The sequence below is a fragment of the Suillus paluster genome (assembly GCF_016628075.1).
Source record: "Suillus paluster strain FC165 chromosome Unknown EDB91scaffold_10, whole genome shotgun sequence".
NCBI classification, from domain to species: Eukaryota; Fungi; Basidiomycota; class Agaricomycetes; order Boletales; family Suillaceae; genus Suillus; species Suillus paluster.
The window spans coordinates 91,928-113,646 of record NW_024537570.1 but is presented as its reverse complement, the minus strand read 5'-3'; the positions used below and the strand labels follow the sequence as shown (position 1 = coordinate 113,646).

General features: G+C 41.4%; 5 protein-coding genes across 5 annotated transcripts; 4 read left to right on the top strand and 1 right to left on the bottom strand.

Annotated features, from left to right (window-relative positions):
* Positions 1-691: 691 nt before the first annotated feature.
* Positions 692-916, top strand: EDB91DRAFT_1048255 (uncharacterized protein; the record flags this gene model as incomplete). The annotated part of the gene is made up of 1 exon (XM_041313385.1): positions 692-916. A coding segment is annotated over one exon (225 nt), but the record flags the coding sequence as incomplete, so codon positions are not given.
* Positions 917-3,490: 2,574 nt separating this feature from the next.
* On the top strand, positions 3,491-4,890 carry EDB91DRAFT_1079483 (uncharacterized protein; the record flags this gene model as incomplete). Its single annotated transcript, XM_041315133.1, has 8 exons — positions 3,491-3,583; positions 3,630-3,647; positions 3,703-3,732; positions 3,788-4,139; positions 4,222-4,331; positions 4,383-4,451; positions 4,509-4,677; positions 4,784-4,890. 8 exons carry the CDS (start codon positions 3,491-3,493, stop codon positions 4,888-4,890), a joined length of 948 nt encoding a protein of 315 aa, XP_041180303.1.
* A 1,227-nt stretch (positions 4,891-6,117) lies between these two features.
* EDB91DRAFT_1079482 (uncharacterized protein) lies at positions 6,118-7,152 on the top strand (the record flags this gene model as incomplete). Its single annotated transcript, XM_041315132.1, has 4 exons — positions 6,118-6,135; positions 6,210-6,296; positions 6,399-6,965; positions 7,024-7,152. 4 exons carry the CDS (start codon positions 6,118-6,120, stop codon positions 7,150-7,152), a joined length of 801 nt encoding a protein of 266 aa, XP_041180302.1.
* Positions 7,153-8,690: 1,538 nt separating this feature from the next.
* EDB91DRAFT_1079481 (uncharacterized protein) lies at positions 8,691-10,058 on the top strand (the record flags this gene model as incomplete). Its single annotated transcript, XM_041315131.1, has 5 exons — positions 8,691-8,754; positions 8,816-9,151; positions 9,205-9,270; positions 9,357-9,406; positions 10,023-10,058. The coding sequence occupies 5 exons, from the start codon at positions 8,691-8,693 to the stop codon at positions 10,056-10,058; spliced, it is 552 nt and encodes a 183-aa protein (XP_041180301.1).
* A 10,255-nt stretch (positions 10,059-20,313) lies between these two features.
* Positions 20,314-21,285, bottom strand: EDB91DRAFT_1245242 (uncharacterized protein; the record flags this gene model as incomplete). Its single annotated transcript, XM_041322514.1, has 5 exons — positions 20,314-20,710; positions 20,765-20,872; positions 20,935-21,028; positions 21,089-21,150; positions 21,215-21,285. 5 exons carry the CDS (start codon positions 21,283-21,285, stop codon positions 20,314-20,316), a joined length of 732 nt encoding a protein of 243 aa, XP_041180300.1.
* Between the last annotated feature and the right edge of the window lie 434 nt (positions 21,286-21,719).

Genomic DNA, 21,719 nt, shown 5'->3' with positions numbered 1-21,719 from the left:
CTACTGATCCAACACGTACATATTGATATCCGCTCTGACTTATGTTTTCACCTGTGTTAATACTTACAAATTGTATACTTGGTACATAGCCTCATACCAAGGACTACTGGTCACTGCCTCCTACTTAGAAGTATATAAAACATACCATGTATTTAGCTACTCCTCAGTCTTAATATTACTGGTCTTCCTGCAGTCTCTACTAGTGGGAATACTCTGTAGGACTCTGCTCTCTCCAGACACAAGTTTACCTTGTCGTCACCTCTGATTCTCTGCTCCGACTTAGAGCAGTGCTCTAAAGTATTCATTCTTACTTCTCTGACCTAGCTAACCAATCCTCCTGCTCCCCTCCGCCCCAATGCACTTCCTCTGCTTCCCCTGCTCTGCTTCTAGTTGGACCACCACTAGTAGCTCTTACCTCCTGACCTGTAAAGTGGACCAAAGTGGTCTGCACATCCTATCATTGGACATTCTCGGTCCTGCTCCAAATTTGGGGCATGTACTTGGCTAAGGGCACAGCGCAAGAGCTGAAGCTAAGCCCCGACCCCTCCACTTCTCTGTCTGAGCACAGTTCCTAACAGGGGCACAGCACACAAGCTGAAGCCAAGCCCTTTGAGTTCTCCTCCCCTTGAGCACAATCTTAACAGTGGTAAGTCAAGCAGTCCTTATTTATTAATTCCTCAAGCTTACACCAATACAGATCTTGAAGGATACCACCACCTACTTGTCCCATTCCACACCAAACCTTGCTACTGCAATCCCAGACATTGATCACATTGACAAATCACTCACTACCCATCCCTCCAACAAGAACTTGAATACCACCATTCATGCTACTCTCACTGTTGGCAAGAAAACCTTGGACAGGTACTATTCCCACTCTTCTCAAACAGACTGCATGGAAATGGGTAAGTTTTAATTTACTCTGTGGTATCCACTATACTGATACTACTCCCTTTAAAGTGCTTCATCTGTGTCACAAACTCAACTACTTCAAGACAGCTGGATAGGAGCCAGAATGGATTCAGACTGCCTCTAACCTTGTGTGCCACAATTTTGACTTCACATATGCTGACATGCCAATTGGTTCAGTGGATGGAGAGTCAGTGTATAGTGTGCATGAATCACAGGTTCAAAAGGTATGTCTAATATTGTTCAATCATAATTGTGAGCATTGATGTACTCTCACAGGCATAAAAAAAGACAACATGTCCCAGCTCTTACAGCTCCTAAGAACTTGGTCTCTTTAGATAAAGTTACTGCATACTTCAGCACAAAGTGCAAGCATGTCCCCAACATCATTGTGTGGTGGCACAAGCACCAAAAAACTTATCTGTGTCTCTTCTGCATGGTGCTTGATTATCTGACAATTCTAAGTGTGTTTTCTCCTGGTTTTTTATAATACTGCTACTCACATTAACACCAGCCATGTCCATTGATGTCAAATGTATTTTTAGTCACAGGTGGCTGCTGCTCTTGCATGTTCACAGACAACTTGGGCCTTGCTGTGTGTTGGGATCTGGAGCCAGTTGGGATTGGTGCAAGATGACAATGTCAAAATAGTTGCTGTGTTGAATGATGTCAATGGTGAGGAAGATCAATTGGTCAACAGCTGGGATGCTATCAAGATTTAGTCATTATTGTGTTGATACTACTGACATCCATTGTACCTACATAAATATGTATCTACATGAATATGTGGGTCACAGTGTGGGTTATAGAAACTACCATGATCTTAGCACAACTGCAGCTGATCAAGTAGTTGTAAGACCTATATTGTTTAGTTTGACCCAAGGGAAGCAGAACAAACCAAACCAAATCACAACCCTTGTATAAAATACGAGGGGTGCAGCAATGAGTCAAAGTGTTTGAGCTAATATAGATCACTCTAAGTTGAACAAAGACAAGATTGACTGACTGTAAAGTTGGCCAATCAAACAATGGATAGAGAAGACTTCTGACAAGGGTTGAAGATGAATAGGAGACTTTAAGGGAGTGCACAGGACAATTGAGAGAGAGAGGAAAACAAAAGATATGGCTTTTGAGTGAGAATTAACTGGCTTTCAACAAGAGGCACACACTACTTAAGTATGGATCAGCTATAGGACAAGTAACAAGGGGATAAAATCACTAGGAATGTTCAAACTGTCTTGAGGCACACTAGAGGTGCAAGTGCAACATTTGTAAGTCTAAGTGAAGTAGATAAGGGTAATACTTGTGTAGTCTGTCTGAGTCATTTAGAATGACATAATAAGTAATATAAGAGGAAACAAAGCCTAGAATTGTTAGGAACAACATAGAAACATGTACTATACACAAGTGAATAAGAATAGATAGATATGAGGGCTGACAGACAATTAGCAAGCTAGAAAGACAAGGAATGCACATGGCTGATTGAAGTTGAGTGCATCTAAAGGTCAGCTGACTCTCTTCATAGTCCATGTCTGTGCGCACAAGTGTGGGTTCAATCACTGAGAGGTTGAGCAGGACTGGAATGGATGGCAAGTGGCAATGTGAGTTGCACATGGTTCACACAGTAAGGAAATACTAGGTCATTGCTGACTGACATCCCACAATGGGTTACTTGCCACAGGTTATATACCCATCATACCCTTATATGCCTTTGTCAAAACACATACCTGAGCATACCCTTGGGCCATGGGTGCAGGTAAGTGGTGGGTACAGGTGTGGGTAAGCTTGTGGATACCTATGGGTTACCCATGCCATTGCCTAATGTCTGGCAATGGAAAATCCAGCAAGAAAGTCAGGACACAATCAGATACAATCATCACAAGGGGATCTGTTAGAAATGCCATGTACCAACATGTGGTGATGAGCTCCATGGGCCTCTAGTAATAGGACAGACAAACTGCAAGTGGCCAGACATCTTAATTCCTTTAGCATTGGGAATTTTCAGATATTCAGCACTTCAAGAGACAGCCAAAAATGGTTCAAGATTGATTGACAGAAGAATACAAAAGTGTTTATGAACTGGCTTATGAAAAGACTGGTGATGGGACAACACAGCAATGGAATGGACTTGCTACTGTGGTATGTAGAAGAATGGCTGGGACAAAAGCAGTAGTGGATAGCATATGTTCATGTTGATTGCCCAATGTAACCTCATAATAAGCAGTCGAGCGCTTATATTCACAAAGCATCAGAACAGGACATTACTGGTGGCACTAGACCATGGGATCAGATGCATGCACTAATGTTCTTCAAGTATTTTGCTCATATCTCTTTTAGATCTTACTACATCATGCTGCAAGACCACTTACAGACTCTCCTTGAATAGTACTACAACTTTGTTTTTGTTTTTTAAATTTCCCACAGTCTATTATTGGTCATTCAATTTGTACTTGGGTGTCTCTTATATTACATATACAGTCCAGACTCTTACTACTAAGACTTTGTTTTATTTTTAAAAATTCCCACAGTCTAGTATTTGTATTTATTTTGTCCCTGGTATTATATATACAGTCAGCAAGCTATGGCTATGTCAATGCACAACTTAAACTCATACCTCTACCTTCCTGTTTTGGAAATACACCAAACAAAGACAAACAATCAGAATGCCCAAGATGTAAGTCCAAAAATCAAATTAATTTATTCTGATATACAATGTTTAGTTTACAAAGAAAAAAACAGTAAGTTTAGATGCCTCAAAATAAGTGCTTGAGTGCTTATTTCTTACCCACCAAGACTGGTCAAAGCCAGGCAAAGGATGAAGTGGTGAGTTCAGACATGCTTTCAAAATAAGTGCTCAAGCACTTATTTCTTACCCAAGCAATTAGAAGCAGACATGAAGAAGCATGGACTTCTAAACTGCAGCAGTGAACATGCCATCATCATAGGAGTGAAATGCTTATTAATAGTCCCTTCTTCTCTAGAGCCCCTTCGACTAGGGCAATACTACAACAATATTGAATGGACAGAGGAAAGCAAAGCCTCTGGAGTGAAGATGCTGTTGTATAATGACAACCACAGATGCACCTACATGCATGAGTTCAGTGATATTGTACCATCATACATGAAGTATATCAAGGCCCAGTCAGTGCTGGCAGAGACAAAGGACAAAGAAGAAAGAAATGCATTACAGCTAGTTCTGAACAAAAGCAAGAAGCAGGTGGAGCAAAATGGTGTTTGGCTGACCAAGTTCATGGATCAAGGCAAGCAAAAATAAGTGCTCGAGCGCTTATTTGGACTGACACATTTACATAGATCTGATTGACAAGTTGAAGCAGCATGCCCTCATCATGGACACTTTGGCTAGTAACACACCACTCATCACAAGGGCTGACTCTGGAAGTAGGGAAGAAAAGACAGAGTATGTGAATTTATTGAAAATAAGCAGTTGATTATTTATTATTTATTTAATGTAGGATGGGGAAGATTCAGACAAGAATGAGAACAAGAAGAATAAGAACAAGAAATTGCCCTCTAAGCCCAAGGTAAATATCACAAAACTTATATGACCAGCTAACCATTCTGACCAGTGTTTTCTTCAGACCAAGCATAAGAAATCAGACAAGAACATTACAATCATTACAGAAGGCAGCAAGGCAAGCATCATATGTTCAAATAAGGGATCAACTCACAGATTCACACAGGAACAGGAGTCCCACATGACCATAATCACAAAGACTGTGAAGAAATCCAAGAAGGCAAAGGCCACAGGTCTGGCAAGTATTGCTAAATACTCAATTCAGCTCAAAGAAACTAATATCACAATAATTTCAGAAGTCCATCATTGAAGTAGTGCAGAAATCTCCATTTCAAACAGAAATTGAAAACATTCAGAAGGAGATTGATGGTGCTATGATGGGCTTTGCTAAGATCAATGTCATGGACACTAACGATTTGGGTTATGGACCTATCCATATGAGTTGAAACATTTATAAGGGTCATTTCAGAAATACATTTTAAACTTGAAAAATATTTCTCTTGATTGGCTGATACATAACATGGAGGGCACTTCCAGGAATGATATGAGCCAACAATCAAAGAAAATAGTAGTCTAGTTGTGGAGATATGGCCAAAATACTTATTTTTTAGCCTACCTGGCATATCTCAATATTTCTGACCTCCAGATATTCTGGGATCATCACCAATCATTTCCTACACTTTGAAAACCTCAGGACCATCATTTACGGCATTAGTTTTAAGTTAAAATTGAGTACAGCAAGATATATCAGCCAGGAGGGGGGAGGAGGACCTTGTATATCTCGGGAACATGATTTTTTCAGGCAAAATGAAGAACACCACAATGTTCAGAGGGCCTAAGAGCCCTCTGGAATTTTTTTTTGAAGGGCAGGCAAGTCATGGGAAGGCTAGAAAATTTAATCTTTGAGGGGGTCACCAGGTAAACAGAGATATCATAATTCACACAAGCTTCAGGGATTCTGAGATCATCTCCAGTTGATTTATATGATTATAAAACACTAGGAACATGCTTTGATAAATCAGTATTGAGTCAAAATTGAACTACTGAGTGCAACAGGTAGGGGGAGGAGGAGTTAGATACTGTGCTCAGAGAAGGAAGTGGAGGGGTCAGAGCTTGGCTTCAGCTCTTGCACTGAACCCTTAGCCAAGTATGTGCCCTGAAATTGAGGTGGAGCCAACATTGTCCGACAATAGGACAATAGGACCCCTTTGGTCCAACTGAGGGTAGAAAGGGAAATGACTACTAGCAGCAGGCCAACTAGTAAGCAGGCAGTTGGAGTGGGGAAGTTGATAGATGGCAGGAAGAATAAGAGTAGAGGGGATTTGTTGGGCAGAAAGGACAAGAGATAGAAGTTTTAAAGTGCAGCCCTGAGTTGGAAGCAGAGGAGCAGAGGTGACAACAAGACAAGACTTGTGTCTGGAGTAGTGATGCTGCAGTTCAGTCCAGAACTCCAGTTCAAACATGAACTTGCATGAATGTGACCCACGTTCAGTCACAGATTCACATGACAGGTAGGACCAAACATGCTGTCCAGTTTCTGGTTCTATGTCTGAATAATAATGCCGAACTAGTTTGCATGGGTCCAAACACATTGAAACCATTCTCTGTTATGTCCTTTGATGTCAAACAGTATTCCTCGGACCCTTGCTCACATTGGAGTTGTATGATCCTCAATGGTTCTTGGGATTCCTGTAAGTCCCTGATTGGTTTGATTCCAGAGCTTGAAGGTCCCGCTGTTCAATTCTCATTGATTTTCTGTTTGCAGATGGAAACAATTGGTTTCACACTCAATGTTACCCTGGCACTGCGAAGCATGGCACCCTCAGTTTCTCACATGGTTCTTGTATTTCCTGTAAGTCTGATCCATTTGATCTCCGTGCTTGAAGGTCCCCACCGCTGTTTGATCTTGGTTGATCATCTTTTTGCAGATGGAAATGATTGGTTTCATGCTTAGTGTTTCCCTGGTGCTGCGAAGCATAAAATGTGTGCATTCACTCATTATTCTCTCCAATCTCCCACCATTATGTCAGGGTGTGCTGTTGCTGCTGATGGGCATCTCAAGGATGCATCAGAAATTGAATTCTTCCATGATGTTGATGACAATGTACCTATCCCTTCCTCTGCACCTGCCCCTCATGCCTCATCCTCTCGCAATACCTTGGACACTTTTGTTCAATTGTCCTGTTCTGGCCATGCACCTGTTTCTGTGATAGCTGGGGCCCATTGCTCTGGCCATACCAGCAAACCCTCAGAAAAAGTGCGGGAGTCCATTCCTATAGTTCCAGCCAAACATAGCGGGTCCACCATTGCAGGCCATGCTCAAAAACATGTTGAATGTGTAGATACAGCCCTGGCTGTTGAAGACATCAATGAAGAGCTGACTGAGTCACATGACCCTGATGACAACAATGATGGTGATGGTGACAGCGATTATAACGGTGACGACCATAATGGTAAAGATGATGAAGATAACAACAAAGCATTCAAGAAGACGAAGACCTTTGGAGATGCTGATTGTGCTGTGAGTGTTTCTTCTCTTAATAATACCTTGATACCCTTACTGACTTTCACTTTGAAAGATTTGTGCAGCTATCAAGAAAGTTGATCGTACATCTGACATCAGGACTGTATTTACACAGGAAAAGGGACATATAAATCCCCACACCAAGGCGGCCGAGGATGGTTGGTGGTATGAACTGTGTCGGTAAGGGCTTATTTACTCTATCTACGAGTTGGGTTCTAATATTAGGGACCTCAGCACTATGAATGTTCCTGAGCACCAGTGCTTCTTCAAGGGCTCTATCTCGACTCTTCGCATCCATATAGCCAGGTAAGTCATGATTATATTTCACTATGACATCATGTTGACATATGACATGTAAATCAGAAACGGAAAGATGCATTTTCCAACCTATGAAAGTCATTGTTAGGCTGCTGGAATTCCCATGCATGAGTGTGCAATTCCAACTGATGTCAAGAACTCTGGTGAAGGACATATGTTTTCACTTCATGGCGAAGTCACTTAATATTACTGATACATCCTCTACAGCCAGCAAACACTTGATGGTGCACTCACACCGAGGCCACCACAATTCACAAAGGCTGGGCTCATGGACTATATTGTTGAGCTGATTGTCTCTGAGGATGAGGTTCAATTTGTCTTTACTGAACTTATTCTATTTTATTAACTGATGTGATTTAAAGGTGATTCAGCTGGTTGATAAGGGCCCATTTCAATGCCTCCTTCAGTACCTTCAGCCCAGTCTTTTGGAGATGGACATACCCCACTGCATGAAAACCCATGCTGAAATTATGGAACTGTGCACTGCTTGCAGTTGTGTGGGTCAAGGAGAGGCTCAAGGTCAGTTACTTGACATGCTGTATGCACATCATACTTATCTTTTTCCCAGCATATTGACAGCAAGGTCTCGATGACATTTGATTCATAGACCTCCCTCTTTGGTGATCCCTTCTTATCAGTTACTGCACATTACATCTCTGCCCCACCTGACAACCCCCAGAAATGGGAACTCAATGCTGATCAGCTTGCCTTCGTACCTATTGAGGGCAATTATAGCAGGTCTAATATTGGCAAGATCCTAGTAGAGACTATTGACAAGTACAGTATCCATGAAAAGGTAAAATGCGACTACAATAGTATTCAAATACTATGATATCTAATCTAATATTAGATTGGATGGTTCACTGCTGATAATGCAACCAACAATGATACGGTCATTCAGGCTGTCGGCAAAATAATTGATCCATCTGGCATGAATTGGGACCCTATGGAACATCAGTGTCCGTAAGTATGTGTGCAACTATGAGGATTTCACTTACCCATCCCTTTTCAGTTGCATGGAACATGCTCTCCATTTGGCAGCAAAACACTTTGTTGAAGGCGTGTCACCTACATTAGGCAACAAGCTCCTGGATAAAGTCAAAGCTGCGATGGCTAATGTGATGGGTGAGAATGATGAAGTAGATATTGACATGTTGAACAGTGAGCTTGCGGGCATAGATATGGAAGGGGAAATTGGTGAGGAAGATGGTGAAGTTGAATCCTTTGATGTTGCTGATACTGTTGGCAAGGCCCTCACTCTCGTTACTCAGGTAGCAACCTTTTCACTTCATATTATTTCTACTTGATTTATGTGCACCACAGATACTGGAAATCACCACAAGCCCATGCTTTCTTCAACAAATGCTGCACGGAAGTTGATGTACCTATGCTAGAGCTTCTCAAATGGATCCGGACACACTGGGCTTCGATATTCAAGATACTCAAGCATATGCTGCATTTACAGAAGGTTAGTCTTTGTAATTACTCTGAATTACTCTAACTTGTTACATTGTATAGGGTGTAAATAGATTCACCCAGCTTGCTGATGACAGCGACGACAGTTCCGGACCTTCAAGGCAAAAGTTACATGGCGTTCAAACTCACTGCTCAGGATTGGACCAAGATTGAATTGATGAAAGATGTATTGCAGGAGCCAGCAAATGCCCAGCAAACATTCTCGGCAACTCACGAGCCCACTGTTTGGCGTACAATCCCTGTCCTTGAATTTCTTCAAGAGACATGGGAGAATATGGCTGAGTCTTTGAAATTCAGTAGTGTGTCAAGCTCCATCCACTTGGGCATCAACAACTTGCATAAATGGTATTGTAAAGTTGACAACACTGACACTTATTTCATTTGTCTCGGTAAGTTTTTTAAGAATACTCAAATAAATATTGTTAAATATGTTGTCACACAGTCCTCGATCCTACTTATAAGCTTGCATATGCCAAGGACAAGTGGGAGGCTAGGTACTACAATGCAGGTGTGCAGTCACTTGAATGAGTGGTACGCACTAGTAATATCTGTTAACTTACTCATACTTTGCTGACTTTGTTCCTAGTTCGATAGGTACCATGGAGTGGCTTCCCCACCCGCTGCTGCTTCAGATGCAGTATCAGGTAAGTAAGCTTCTTTCAAACCTAGTTTCATTGTACCATTCTACATGTGCAATCTCTTGCTGACATTTTACTTCTTAGTTCCATCTGCACGTCAAGGCACCTACGGACATGCCTGGATGCGTAACACAGTGAAATCACGTCTTGCAAGTGATGCAGTCCATCACAACCCACGTCAAGAACTTCAAGACTATCTACATGCACCCCTTGAAGATGTTGAAGATGTCATTGGATGGTGGGGTGTGAGTCGTCATTCACTGTTCTTCTCAATTATTGAGTTTAAATGGCAGCTTGATATATTCTAGCATCATGCAGTCCAGTACCCAACACTTGCATGTATTGCAAAGGATTATCTTGCAATTCAAGGCTCAGCGGTGGCTTCTGAATGAGCATTTTTGAGTGGTGGCATCATAGGTACTGCACGTCATAACCACTTGCTTCCTGAATCATTCAAAGCATTGCAGATTTTGAAGAGTGCCTATCATTAGGGACATATCTCTGCTACAGACCAAGCTCAACTTGCTGTTCCTCGTTCTGTATCTCCCATTATTATTGAGTAGTGTTTCATTGTATGACATGGTGTAGTTGAAAATACTTGGTATAAATTCATGTTCAGTAGTTCGAACGTGTTCAGAATGTGAACCTGACCCCCTAAACGCATTCATAACTGTTCAGTCTGGTGTTCACCACCTCAAATAGAACCTAACCTTGGTCCCATTCACGGTTCAGAAAAAACTTGAAGAAACTGGACTGGAACTAGGACTTCGGCATCACTAGTCTGGAGATGAGCTGAGTTCTGCAAAGAAACCACACAGTAGAAACTGGTAGAGACAAAGTAATATTAAGACTGAAGACTACAGACTAAGTACAGAGTGTTTTATATACTCTAGGTAAGATAGCAGTGATTAGTAATCATAGCAGAAGGCTATGTGCTGAGTGTATAGATTGTAAGTATGATTACAGAAGAAAACATATGAGTCAGGGGCAGATATTAGTATGTACAACATAGATCAATAATCAGATGGCTAAAGGAATAACTAGTGATCTGATAAGGATGGCTATGTACCAAAAAGGGATCTATATACCTAAATGGGGAAAGGATCCAGTTGAATGGATCCTATACAGGGAGGTAACTGACTGAGGCAGCTGAGTGGGGGTGCTAGTCAGTTGATACAATTGAGCAGACTAAAGGAAACAGAAGCAGATACAGGTGGAGCAGAGGAGAGGAGTCAGAGTGAGGATGGGGGAAGGCAGGACATAGTAGGGTTGAGCAGACTGCTACAAGTGATGTCAGATATTGGTGAATGATGTCAGATGTAGTTAGATCTGGTAAATGATAAGGGGGCCCATAACTTTGGAACATGATTTTTCTGGATCAAATGAGCATTGTCACCACATTCAGAGGGCTTGAGAACCTCAAGAACAAGTCCAAGATGAACCCAGGCAAGTCATATGAAGGTTGAAATTGATGCAAAGTTTATATATTTCCCTTGACTAATTTTGCTGTCTTTCCTACCATTACCTTGATCAATGGTTTCTTGCCTTTATGTGCATTCACTATCAATGACAGTAAACCCTGGCAAGTAATATGGAGGCCAGAAAAATCAATCTTGAGAGGAGGCAGCATAATAGAGATGATCAACTTTGAAACATGATCCTTACACACCAAATGAGTGTTACCAGTATGTTCAGAGGGCCCAATAACTTGGGAACAAGTCCTACTTGAACCCTGGTAAGTAATATGAAAGCCAAAAAATCAATCTTGATAGGAGGCAGCATGATAGGGGTAGTCAACTCAACTTTGGAACATGAATTTTATGAACCAAGCAAGCATAGCCAGTGATCACTGGGTATGTTCAATTTTTTCACAATGTCTGTAAGATCTGACCATGCAAATGTGTAGTTGTCCTTGTTCTCTGTCACATTTGTAGCTTGGTTCATGTTTCCTCCTTTCTGCTGTCCTTGATATGGTTCCTGACCTTCCTTTTCTCCTCTAGGTCTCCAACAGTCAGCCTTATAATGACCTTACAATTGCAATTATAGCAAGTGATGTCTTTATCCTTGCTATTCATTGTTCAATCCTTCTTCCCATTTGTCTTGGTCAAGAACACGCTGTTCCCTCCCTTCTTCAAGGCTTTAGGATTTGCTATCTGTTGATGTTCATATTCTTCGATGATGACATTGATTAATTCATGTGGGGTAAGTAGTTGCTTGGTGATGTGTGCAGCAGCATTGATGAATGATAATAATGGCCTATAGGATTTCAGGTAATGATCCCATGATGATCACATAGAAATCTATTTCATCTATGTTTGCTCTCATTTCTGCTAACAACTCTCAGATCCTTAACAGGTCCCCAAAGTGCATTTGTATATCTACTCCTTTATCACAACATGTTTCTTGCAGCTTTTGGCACAAATCTATTTGCACCATTTCCATTTTGCCTCCATGTATGGTTGTCACAAGTTCCCCAAACAAATCATTTTTCCTACCTCAATGTAATGTTTAAGTCTAAGCGCCTGAGTCATGTGACCACTTCACCTCTTTATGCTTGTCACATCTATCACACTTCATAATGTCCTCCTGTCACAAAGTCACCCATACCCTATGCCCGTATCTCTCCCTTCACATCGCCGATATCATCTCTGATCAAAGCAACAATTGATCTTTCCTCCCATTGGACCTTGGATCTCTATCTAAAGGTCTCAGATAGATCTTCTATTTAATCTCTGTCTCTTCTTTTCCATTCTCAGATTCATATCTCTTAATCAGAACTCATGATCTGAACCCTTATACCTGAAACTTCTCTAGCCTTCCTATCCAGTTAGTTACCTTTCTGTCTTGGTCTGTGCACTGTTTTCATAGTATATAAACTCTAGATGGTAGTCAGTAGTTCCTTAGTCTAAACCTCTTGTACCTTCCATAGAGAATCTACTTGACATCCATCGCTCACGTCCCTTTCATAAGACTCTAAACTGAACCCCTCTAAGACACTTGTCTAGATGGCTACATTGTGACTCTTCTCCATTATTCTTTTGTTTGTTGTTTGAGTCCTGGTCTGATCACTTTGAGACTATTATTGTCAAAGAGTTATCACAATGGCACATATCTCTGCCCACATCTTTGAGGCATTGTCCAGTCCTTGGATGCGCAATAGTAGTTAGGTCCGAGACCAGTACTGAACATATGCTGCTTGATGAGTGAGTCCTTTTGTTGAAACTCATTGATCTTCTTCTCTAAGTCTTCAATTTTGCTCTATGTAGCTACATATTTATCAGGTTTGATTGACTGCCCATTTGAGTCTATGTCAAAGGGAATGGGTTCCTTTGTTTGTCTATCAAGATAACACATCAGACCTCATGCATGGATCATGGTCTGTGCCTGTTGCTTGTACATGATCCATCTTCAGCAAGTTGTTGGATATTGTATAGAGACAATGTGCTGGGGAGTGTTATGTCCATGGTCAATGTGGCAGGGCTCATAACCTGTGGTTATAAGACTAGTAACAAGTGAGATTTAGAGGAAGGGTAATTCATATTATCTGGACTGACTACTAATGTATTCTACCATCCAATATTTATACTACACTTTATTAGTAAATTACTTAGTTCTGTGCAGAGCTATACAGAGCTACAGTGACATAGCTTCATCTCGTAAATATAACAAAACACATTCGCATTTTTGACACTTTTAACTGTCAATATAAGGGATTGAACTTGAGACCTCATGGGCTCACCAAGATATATAATATCTACTAGATTATCCTTATTATTCCACTAAAGTGTCTTTCTTTTTCCTGCTTCAGATTGTCAAATATACCAATTCTCAAGATATAATATTATGAACATCTTAAGAGCTAGTATGGTGACCAAAGTTTGGCCATTGTGGCCAACTTGAGATGTATTGGCTTGATGCAAGCTGAGATGGAGTTTTAACCTTCCTTACCTCCTGCAATGACCTCATTTCAGCAGTATGCCCCTGATATCCTCAATCTGCAGGAGCAGCACAGGCAGATAATCCCAATCATAATTGGAATTATTATCTCTGCTCACCATCAAGTACTTCTCATGTCTGAAGAGCTAAACCCCAAGAAGACTGCAAAGGCAATTTGGAATGATGCAGAGACAGATGCCCTCGTTACATACCTTCATTCACAATGTTCAAAAATAGCAGACAGTAGGAGTTTCACATCACAGGTTTACACCAATGCTGCAGCTACCATTGCAGAACACAAGACCCTTGGCCTGACAAAGGTTACGGCCTACTATAAGAACAAATGACAATCAGTATGTTATTGATCTATCTATCTAACAGCTACCAATCTTGAAATCTCTAGTTAAAAATATTTTCCACATCATTGAGAACTATCACCTCAACACATCTGGCACTCACCGGGATGATCAGATCAGAGCTAGTGTCAAGGGGCAAGCTGCAAGCAATGTGTGGGATACATATATGAAGAAGAAGAAGGTCAGTCAGCATCAGTATCTACAGCTGTTGCTCATGCTTGAGTCACTGTAGGCCAACCATGTCATACACTCTTACTGCAACACTGGATGGCACTTGTATGCACAAATGCAAGACATTCTGCCAAGTGGCAGTGGCACTCAAGGTCATGCTGCCTATCGCCCATCTAGGGCTGCTGCACCTGCCATTGTGAACAACTCATCTGATCAGGCTTCTGCAGCTCCCATAGGTGCCAATGTTGTTGTTGGACCCACAGAGGATGTTCACATGGGTGAGGTTAAGGCTAATGAATTTAGTTGGGGGCATGTGCCACATGATGACCTTGGACCTATTGCCAGAAGTTCACAACTTGCTGCTGCTCCTCTTTCTTCCCCTCATCATTCCACTAAGACATCAAGCATCAGGAAATGAACACATTTGGACATAACTGGCATGGATGCACAATCTCTCATATCTCCTCCTTCCACAACATTTACATCAGTATTACAGCGAGAGTCAGACTCCAAGAAAACCAAGTGTTATGACCAATGTTCACCGAATGGCAAAGGTTTGACACACACACTAGGACTCAGTTGTAGATGATTAAAGAATAGGTTTGAGAGTTTGGGAACATCTAGGTTCTACAAGTGTAGGAACAAAGAGGTTAAGTCTAAGAAGTACTGACTATGACTACCCTAACTATATACATAACATTGAGTCAGAGATATCTGAGTATGAAAGAAATCAGCCAATAAGAAAAGAGTCATACAATAACTGTGGATGACATAGTGATATATAAGCGATGATGTCAGAGATGGACATTAAGTGATAGGAAGAGAGATAGTTCTAGCCCATGGAGTAGGGGAGCCAATCAGAGATGTGACAGGTGAAATGTGAAGAAGTGAAGAAGTGACATTATGATGGTGTGAAAGTGTGAAAGGGTATGGAGTCATGTGACTGGGGAAGTAGCCAAAGGAAAGCCAAGAAATGAAAAATGGTTCATATTAGGAATTCATGGCACTAAGATCTCCAGCTGTGGTGGTGTTGTGCACACTAAAGCTCAACCTGATGCTAGTGGTGGTGGAATGAAAGTCATCAAGCCCACAAATGCTGTTGCAATGATAGGTATGCAAGGCACCCTCAACCACCTCACAGATATGTTGGTGATGCAGATGGTTGCCACTGATGAGAGCCGGATAATTGATCAATGAAAGCTTGCCATTTATCTCATGCAGGAACAAAATGGTGACCTATCACTGGAGGATAAGGTTTCACTGATGAACATCTTTGTGAGAAGTACTGCAGTGACGAGCTCTTACATTGAAACCATAGACCATATGTTGTGACATGCTTTTGTTCTCTCTGTCATCCAGCAGTATGTCACCATATAGTTCAAGTATTTTTGAGTCCATCACATCCCGTACAATAAGCATAATTCTCATTTGTAGTTACTACCATGTACAGTACTACAATTAATCATTGTTGTTGTCAATGTCCACCATGGAAAAGTCATCTAATATGCCTCATTCAGCCAAGATCAACTGGTAATCATCCCATATTTTTTGTGCAATATGGTCTTGTAGTAGGTTTGCACCATTAATAACCTCAGGCTGCCCTTAATATTCTGAGTTGTTGTTGTTGAAAACAATGTGTCCCTCTGGGAGAAGGCCTTCCTGGCAATTGTGAGTGTGGATGAAGTTGTGAATAGCACATAGTGCAGCAGGAATGCATGCTTGAACCTCTATTTTGTACTTAGCTGATAAGAGAAGGATGCAAAAGCACCATTTTAAGACACTGAAAATTCTTTCAATAATGTTTTATGTGGAGGCATGATGAAGGTTGTATAGTTCCTGTTTATTGACAGGTCTATTGACAAATTAAAATTGAAAACATTACAAAGAAAAATAAAAATGTACCTAATGCTGGCACAGCCCCATTCTGCAAGATGATATCAGACACCGCAGTAGGGGATGAGAAGCTCCTTGTAGGATGGAAACCCAGCATCACCAAGGAGATACTTTTCATGTGGAATGTCTAAGTTGTCTGAATGAGCCTCCTCCCATAGACATGCATCTGTCACCAAACCCTCCCAGCCAGTCTCCACATAGATAAATTTGAGGTCCCAGTCACAGGCAAACAAATAATTTTGGGATATGAAGCACTTGCAATTGCAGTAGAACATATGATCACATGAGGGAGGGGATGCATGAATATGACTGCCATATATGGCACCAATAGTATCTTTGAAATAGGGCCAGAATTTCAGGTTGTTGTGAATCCTGTCAGGGATGATGCTGCCATCCAGAAAGCATACATGCATGGAATAGAATGGGGGGGATGCGAAAATAAACAATATCTTGCGAAAATACCTGATACAAATAGATCAGGCTAATTTTTATTGATATATAAAAGGCTTACTTTGAAATTGTATCATTAGATTTCTGGAGCCACTCTCCAATGTGCCTGATTGTTAAACCAGTGACACACATATATAGAAAATTACTAATTGTTCTTCCAATGAGACATAGCGAAAGTTACTATGACCAAGATCACAAAGCTCCTCAATCAGCTTCTCAAAGACGTGAGCATGCATGCCAAGTTCACAGTGGATGCACTGAGGATGGCCAATGATCAATTCCATCAGCCATTCTTCACCCTTGAGTGCTGATGTGTGATATAGTTCAGGGTTTTTTGGTAACGCGGTTTGTAGAAATGATTGAGTTGTAGAGATAATGATACTGATCATGAGGACCACATATTGAGGACCACATATTGAGTGAGTCATTCATGGACCACTGATGCAACAGATCTTGCCTGATCCAACAGTATATTAAGTTGATTGACCAACATGTCAGAAAACAATAGTCTATCAAACACAGGATTGAGGGGCAATAGAACCATGTTGCGAGACACAGTGAGATAACAATCAGTTGACAGTATGCCCAACTTGCACATTAAAACTTGGGTACTGGCTTGTACCAAGCAACAAACACAGTTTTCCAACTTCAATCAAACTTCAGTTACCATACTGGCTCTAAGTCTTTAAGTTTAAATCCCATTGTCAAACCTCATTTCAATATACCTTTTAACTTCCTATGCAAGCACAAAAGTCATACAAAGGCAGATAAAATATATTGTGAGGGTAAAAATGTAGTGAGGTTAGTGAAGAAATAGCAAGGTGTAACAAAACTGAGGTTGAGTATCAATGAAGAAATAGGAGAATGGTACATGGTACTGAGAATTAACCAAAGAAAACTTGAAGATGTAGCAAGACAAGGTTCAGCAAGTGAAGAAATAAATAGCAAACATTAGGTTTTGACAATAATGAGGATTAGTATTGATATCAAACTAAGAGAAATGACTTAGTGAAAATTTTGTGGTCAATTCTGTGGCACTGTGAGAATCTGTGGCACTGTGGCTCTGGGATCTGGGACTTTGTGGCTAAAGCCAAAGTCTGTGTGCAAGTTTAGTAATTTACTGATGTTCTCCAATAGAATGTAACTAGTCCTTATACTCAAATGTTCAACTCTGTACTTTACTTTATACTAATGCTGACGAAGGTTCTGATATCTGGCATTTGCTGTTAAGCATTTTTAAGGTTTTAGTCAGTGTTTGGTTCTGCACTCATACCATGACTGTTCTTGTCTGACTCCAACAAGTAGCTCATCAGCATGCTGATGCCTGGTAGCTATTTGAGCTGTTTGAAGCTTTTGTTTGCTACCATCTGGGTTGTACTTGCAGTTGAAGCTCTCACAGGTGCATGAGACATAGGATTGCAAAGGCATCACAGGAGGGACTCAGAGTACTAGTTAGTGGAAGCTAAATAATAATGACAATATATTAGTGGTTCTCAAAGTTGACATCATAGAAATTTTCAAAGGTAAATTTTTTATGACTTGCTGGTAATTGAAGCTCCAATGCTAACAAATCAGCCCCATACCTTGTACCATGTCCATCATCATATCTATAGCATTCTGCAACTACATCTATGCCTCAAGAATCAGATCAAAAAAAACTACTTTGTACCCTCAAACAAATGACCAATGACCTTACCATTGTGTGATATATGGAGCTTATTGAGTTTATGGTTGATCAGCTACTAGATAATGACTCTGATAAAGACTCTAATAAGGAATCAGAGATCAATACTCATAGCAGCTCAGATATCAGTATCTGGACCACATCACCAACATGGCCAGACTCCCCAGTGTCCCCTACATTGTCCATCACATCCACCTTTTCAATCAGCTCTCTGACATTGCCCTCAACAGCATACTCTGATGTTCTATCAAGCGGTATCCCAGACATGTGTGATCGGGTCTTTACGCACATTGGATGCGATCAGGGCACTGCACAATGAGGTGGAGAAGTGTCAGGTGCTTAATGTCCATCTGTCTCTGAGCCATGCACCCCAGCTACACTTGCTGCAAGAGTGGGCACTATTATTGCCTCAAACATTTTGCTGCAAGCTCCATGTTGATGCAGATGTGTTTGATAAACTTACGATGTTAATTCAACCACACCCTATCTTCTATAACAAATTGAATAACCCACAACTCCCTGTCACAGTCCAGCTTGTCATTTGTCTCAACAGCATTGGCCATTATGGCAATGCTGCAACTACTGTAGATATATCTGACTGGGCTGGAGTGTCTGTGGGGACCTTCTACAACTGCTACAAATGGGTGATGATCACAATCTTGCAATTGCATGACCGGGCCATTCATTTTGATCTGCTCGACCATGAGGATCAGATTGAGCGAGAGCAGGTAAAAGCTTATGTGAAAAAAAGACATGTCATGAATGGTGCAGTGATTTTCTTTGTGTAGATGGGACTCCATCCCCCTTACATGAGAAGCCTGGTTGGCATGGGGAAGGTTTCTTCAACAAGAACTCTGACTACTCTCTAACAGCCCAAGTAAGTATTGGCTCAGTGTGCAGTGCAGTGACTTACAATTAAAAAGGTTGTTATATTGCCTCACAACCTCCATATTGTGGACTATGTCATTAGCATACCTGGGAGTCTTCATTACTCAAACATATTTGCATGAACAAGGGTCTCCTGGCATCCCAAGTCCTTTTTTGGTGCAGGAGAGTGGTTATGGGGCGGACTCAGTGTATGCTGTGCAAACCTGGTGTGTACCGCCATATAAACGGCCACTAGGAGGGAGTTTGATGGCAGAACAAAAGATGTTCAACTATAACCTGTCAACAGTGAGCATTAATATTAAATAATATATTTTCATAGTCCTTACCCAGCATCTAGGTCCATGTTCATTCAGAGCATTTTTTCAGCTCTATCAAGGGTCGGTTCCAATCACTGCAGGAGCTTCGCATTCCAATCCAAAGCCAGAAAGACCTCAACTATGCAAACATGTGGATCTATTCATGCTTCATTCTGCATAATTTAATTGTCAAAATTGAGGAAAAATCAAACCATGAAGACTTGAATGCATGCTTCTATCAGCAAACTCAAATGTTGAGGTGAGCTGACGGTGACACAGGAGAGGATCAGCAAGAGGGTGGTGCAGTAGGTGATCAGACCTACATTGGAACTGTGGGGCAGGATTTTCGCAACACGTTAAAGATGTGGTTGCTTGCCTCATTGGAGTAAGCTCTTATCCCAAACCTGTAGTGTTTGTTGTGTGTAGTCATGCTTGAGATTTTCTCAAGAAAGGAGTGTTTTTGTGAGCTCCAGACCCTGAGTGAACTTGTTCTGCAACCGCCTCTGAGTTGGCACTGTCGAGCACAAAATGGTATGCATTTCCAAAAAACCTGTTGCATGATGATATAGTACAGACCTACTTCAGTTTTGATCACCACTGTGCTCCATGGCAATACAATGAATTCAAGTGTTTTCCTCCTCTCAACATGCATGCAATAGCTCAATCTCAATTCTCACAAACTCGATTTGTTGTGTCATCCTCTCCTGCTGGTGGAGATGATCTTGTTTCGCAAGATGCATTGCATGTTCCCACTCATCACAAGCACTGCAGGCCTTGAGATCACAAGCCCAAATGTCACTCTCCAATTTCATATGTTTATAGTGTTTGTGCTCGACACAACCCTCACATTTGCCATCAAGGTGCATCATTAGGGAATCTGCTGTCTGAGACATCCTTTCTGCAGCAGCAGAGGTCTGATCGAGAGCACTGCTACCAGGGCGTTTGCATGATGAAGAGGGGGTGCGACTAGATTGAGGTGAAGCACTCCAAGTAGGTGCACGAGATTGTTTTGTAGCAAGAGAAGGCAAACTTTTGCAACTTCTTTTGAGTGAGCTGACATGAAGAGACTGCAGTGCTTGTCTAGCACAAATATCCAAGTCTTCTGAGTCAATGGGCATAGACTGAAGGCTAGGTGAAGACTCCTTGAGATCAGAAAAAAAAGATGGTGAATTGTCAGCAGCATTTTGATTGGGTGCTGGCAAGCACTTAGGAGAGTTCAACAATATTGCACCATGTGTGTTAGAAGTTGAGATGGGAGGGAGTTGGGGTCCAGCATGGCAATGGAGCTAGTGAGAATGAGCTAGGTGTGTCACTAGGACTATGGTCCGGAGGTAACAGCGGTGATGGTGGTGAGGATTGTGATTCAAATGATTCCATGTGGGGGGACTGGTCAACCATCATATCATCTTTAGTGTGATTCCTAATCTCAACTATTTCTCCATCTTCAGGATCGTCATCCATATGAACATCATCATCACCTGTAGCTGGTGGTTGTGATTGCTTGGGAACATTAAAATCTTCCAATGCAGTGGACTGTGAAATCTTGCCCTGCATCTGCTGTAGAGAATGTGTAATTGAAAGCTGGGTTTGTCTGCCACCAGCTGTGAAGGTCAGGCCACCAGGGAAATTTTCCAAGCTTTGTATCTGACAGAGACACAATTAAGATGTGCAGATCAACAGCGGCTGAAACTCATTGATCAATGAGTTCATCTGCAGATCCTCTTGCAGCTCTGCATATGTCTTTCCAGCTCCTGACTGCTTGAGTTCCTTGTTGAACTCATTGTATTTTTTCATGAGCCTGAAACATCTGATCAGTGATTCTAGTGGGAGGATGGATGACTGCAGGAACTAGAGACTTACGTGCCAAAACAGGTTGAAACTGGTTTAATAAATGCCTTTGGGTCCTCCTTGAAAAGTTGTTGCACCTCCAGATCCTCATCATTCAAAAATACAGCTTATGTGACCTATGAATAGAAGATATCTCTCAAAGTTCCACTCTGCTTCTTCTTCTGACCTTGCTCCTTGGCGTTCTTTGCAGAATCAGAGAAAAGCTTGATGCATGTGTCTTCATTTTCCCTTGCACCAGGCAAGTAGACATTCAGTATGAGCACTATGGACCCCCTCCCAATGAATAGTACACTTCCTCCCAGTGTCCATGCTGGCAGGTGTGCTGACCCAGACTCCACCACCTTTCTGATTGGAGCATGACATTGTCCAGGGTGTTTCTTACAACAGCAATTAAGGATCAGATTGATGCTTTGGCAGCATTGACGCCAGTAATGAACAATATCGAGCATGCTGGCAAGGCAGGGCAGGGTGGAGTTTGAAACCTGCCATACCAACAGCATCCAATTTCACAAAATTTTGCTGTGAATTTTTTTCTAAGTTTGACTTTGAGAACCACTAATGGGTGACTATCTGTAGGCAAAATAATGCAGAATAGATTATAACGGACTTTGAAAGATATTTGCAAAAGATAATCCATATATAAAACATAACCGTAATGCACTTGGAATAAAATAATGGGGATTTTTTTTGGTAAGAACTGGAATGAATCATCCACTACTACAGTATCATAATCTGGTGAATAACAAAGAAGATGTGAGAATGTTAGCAGCCACTGTGGTTGCTGGAATAGAGCTTGC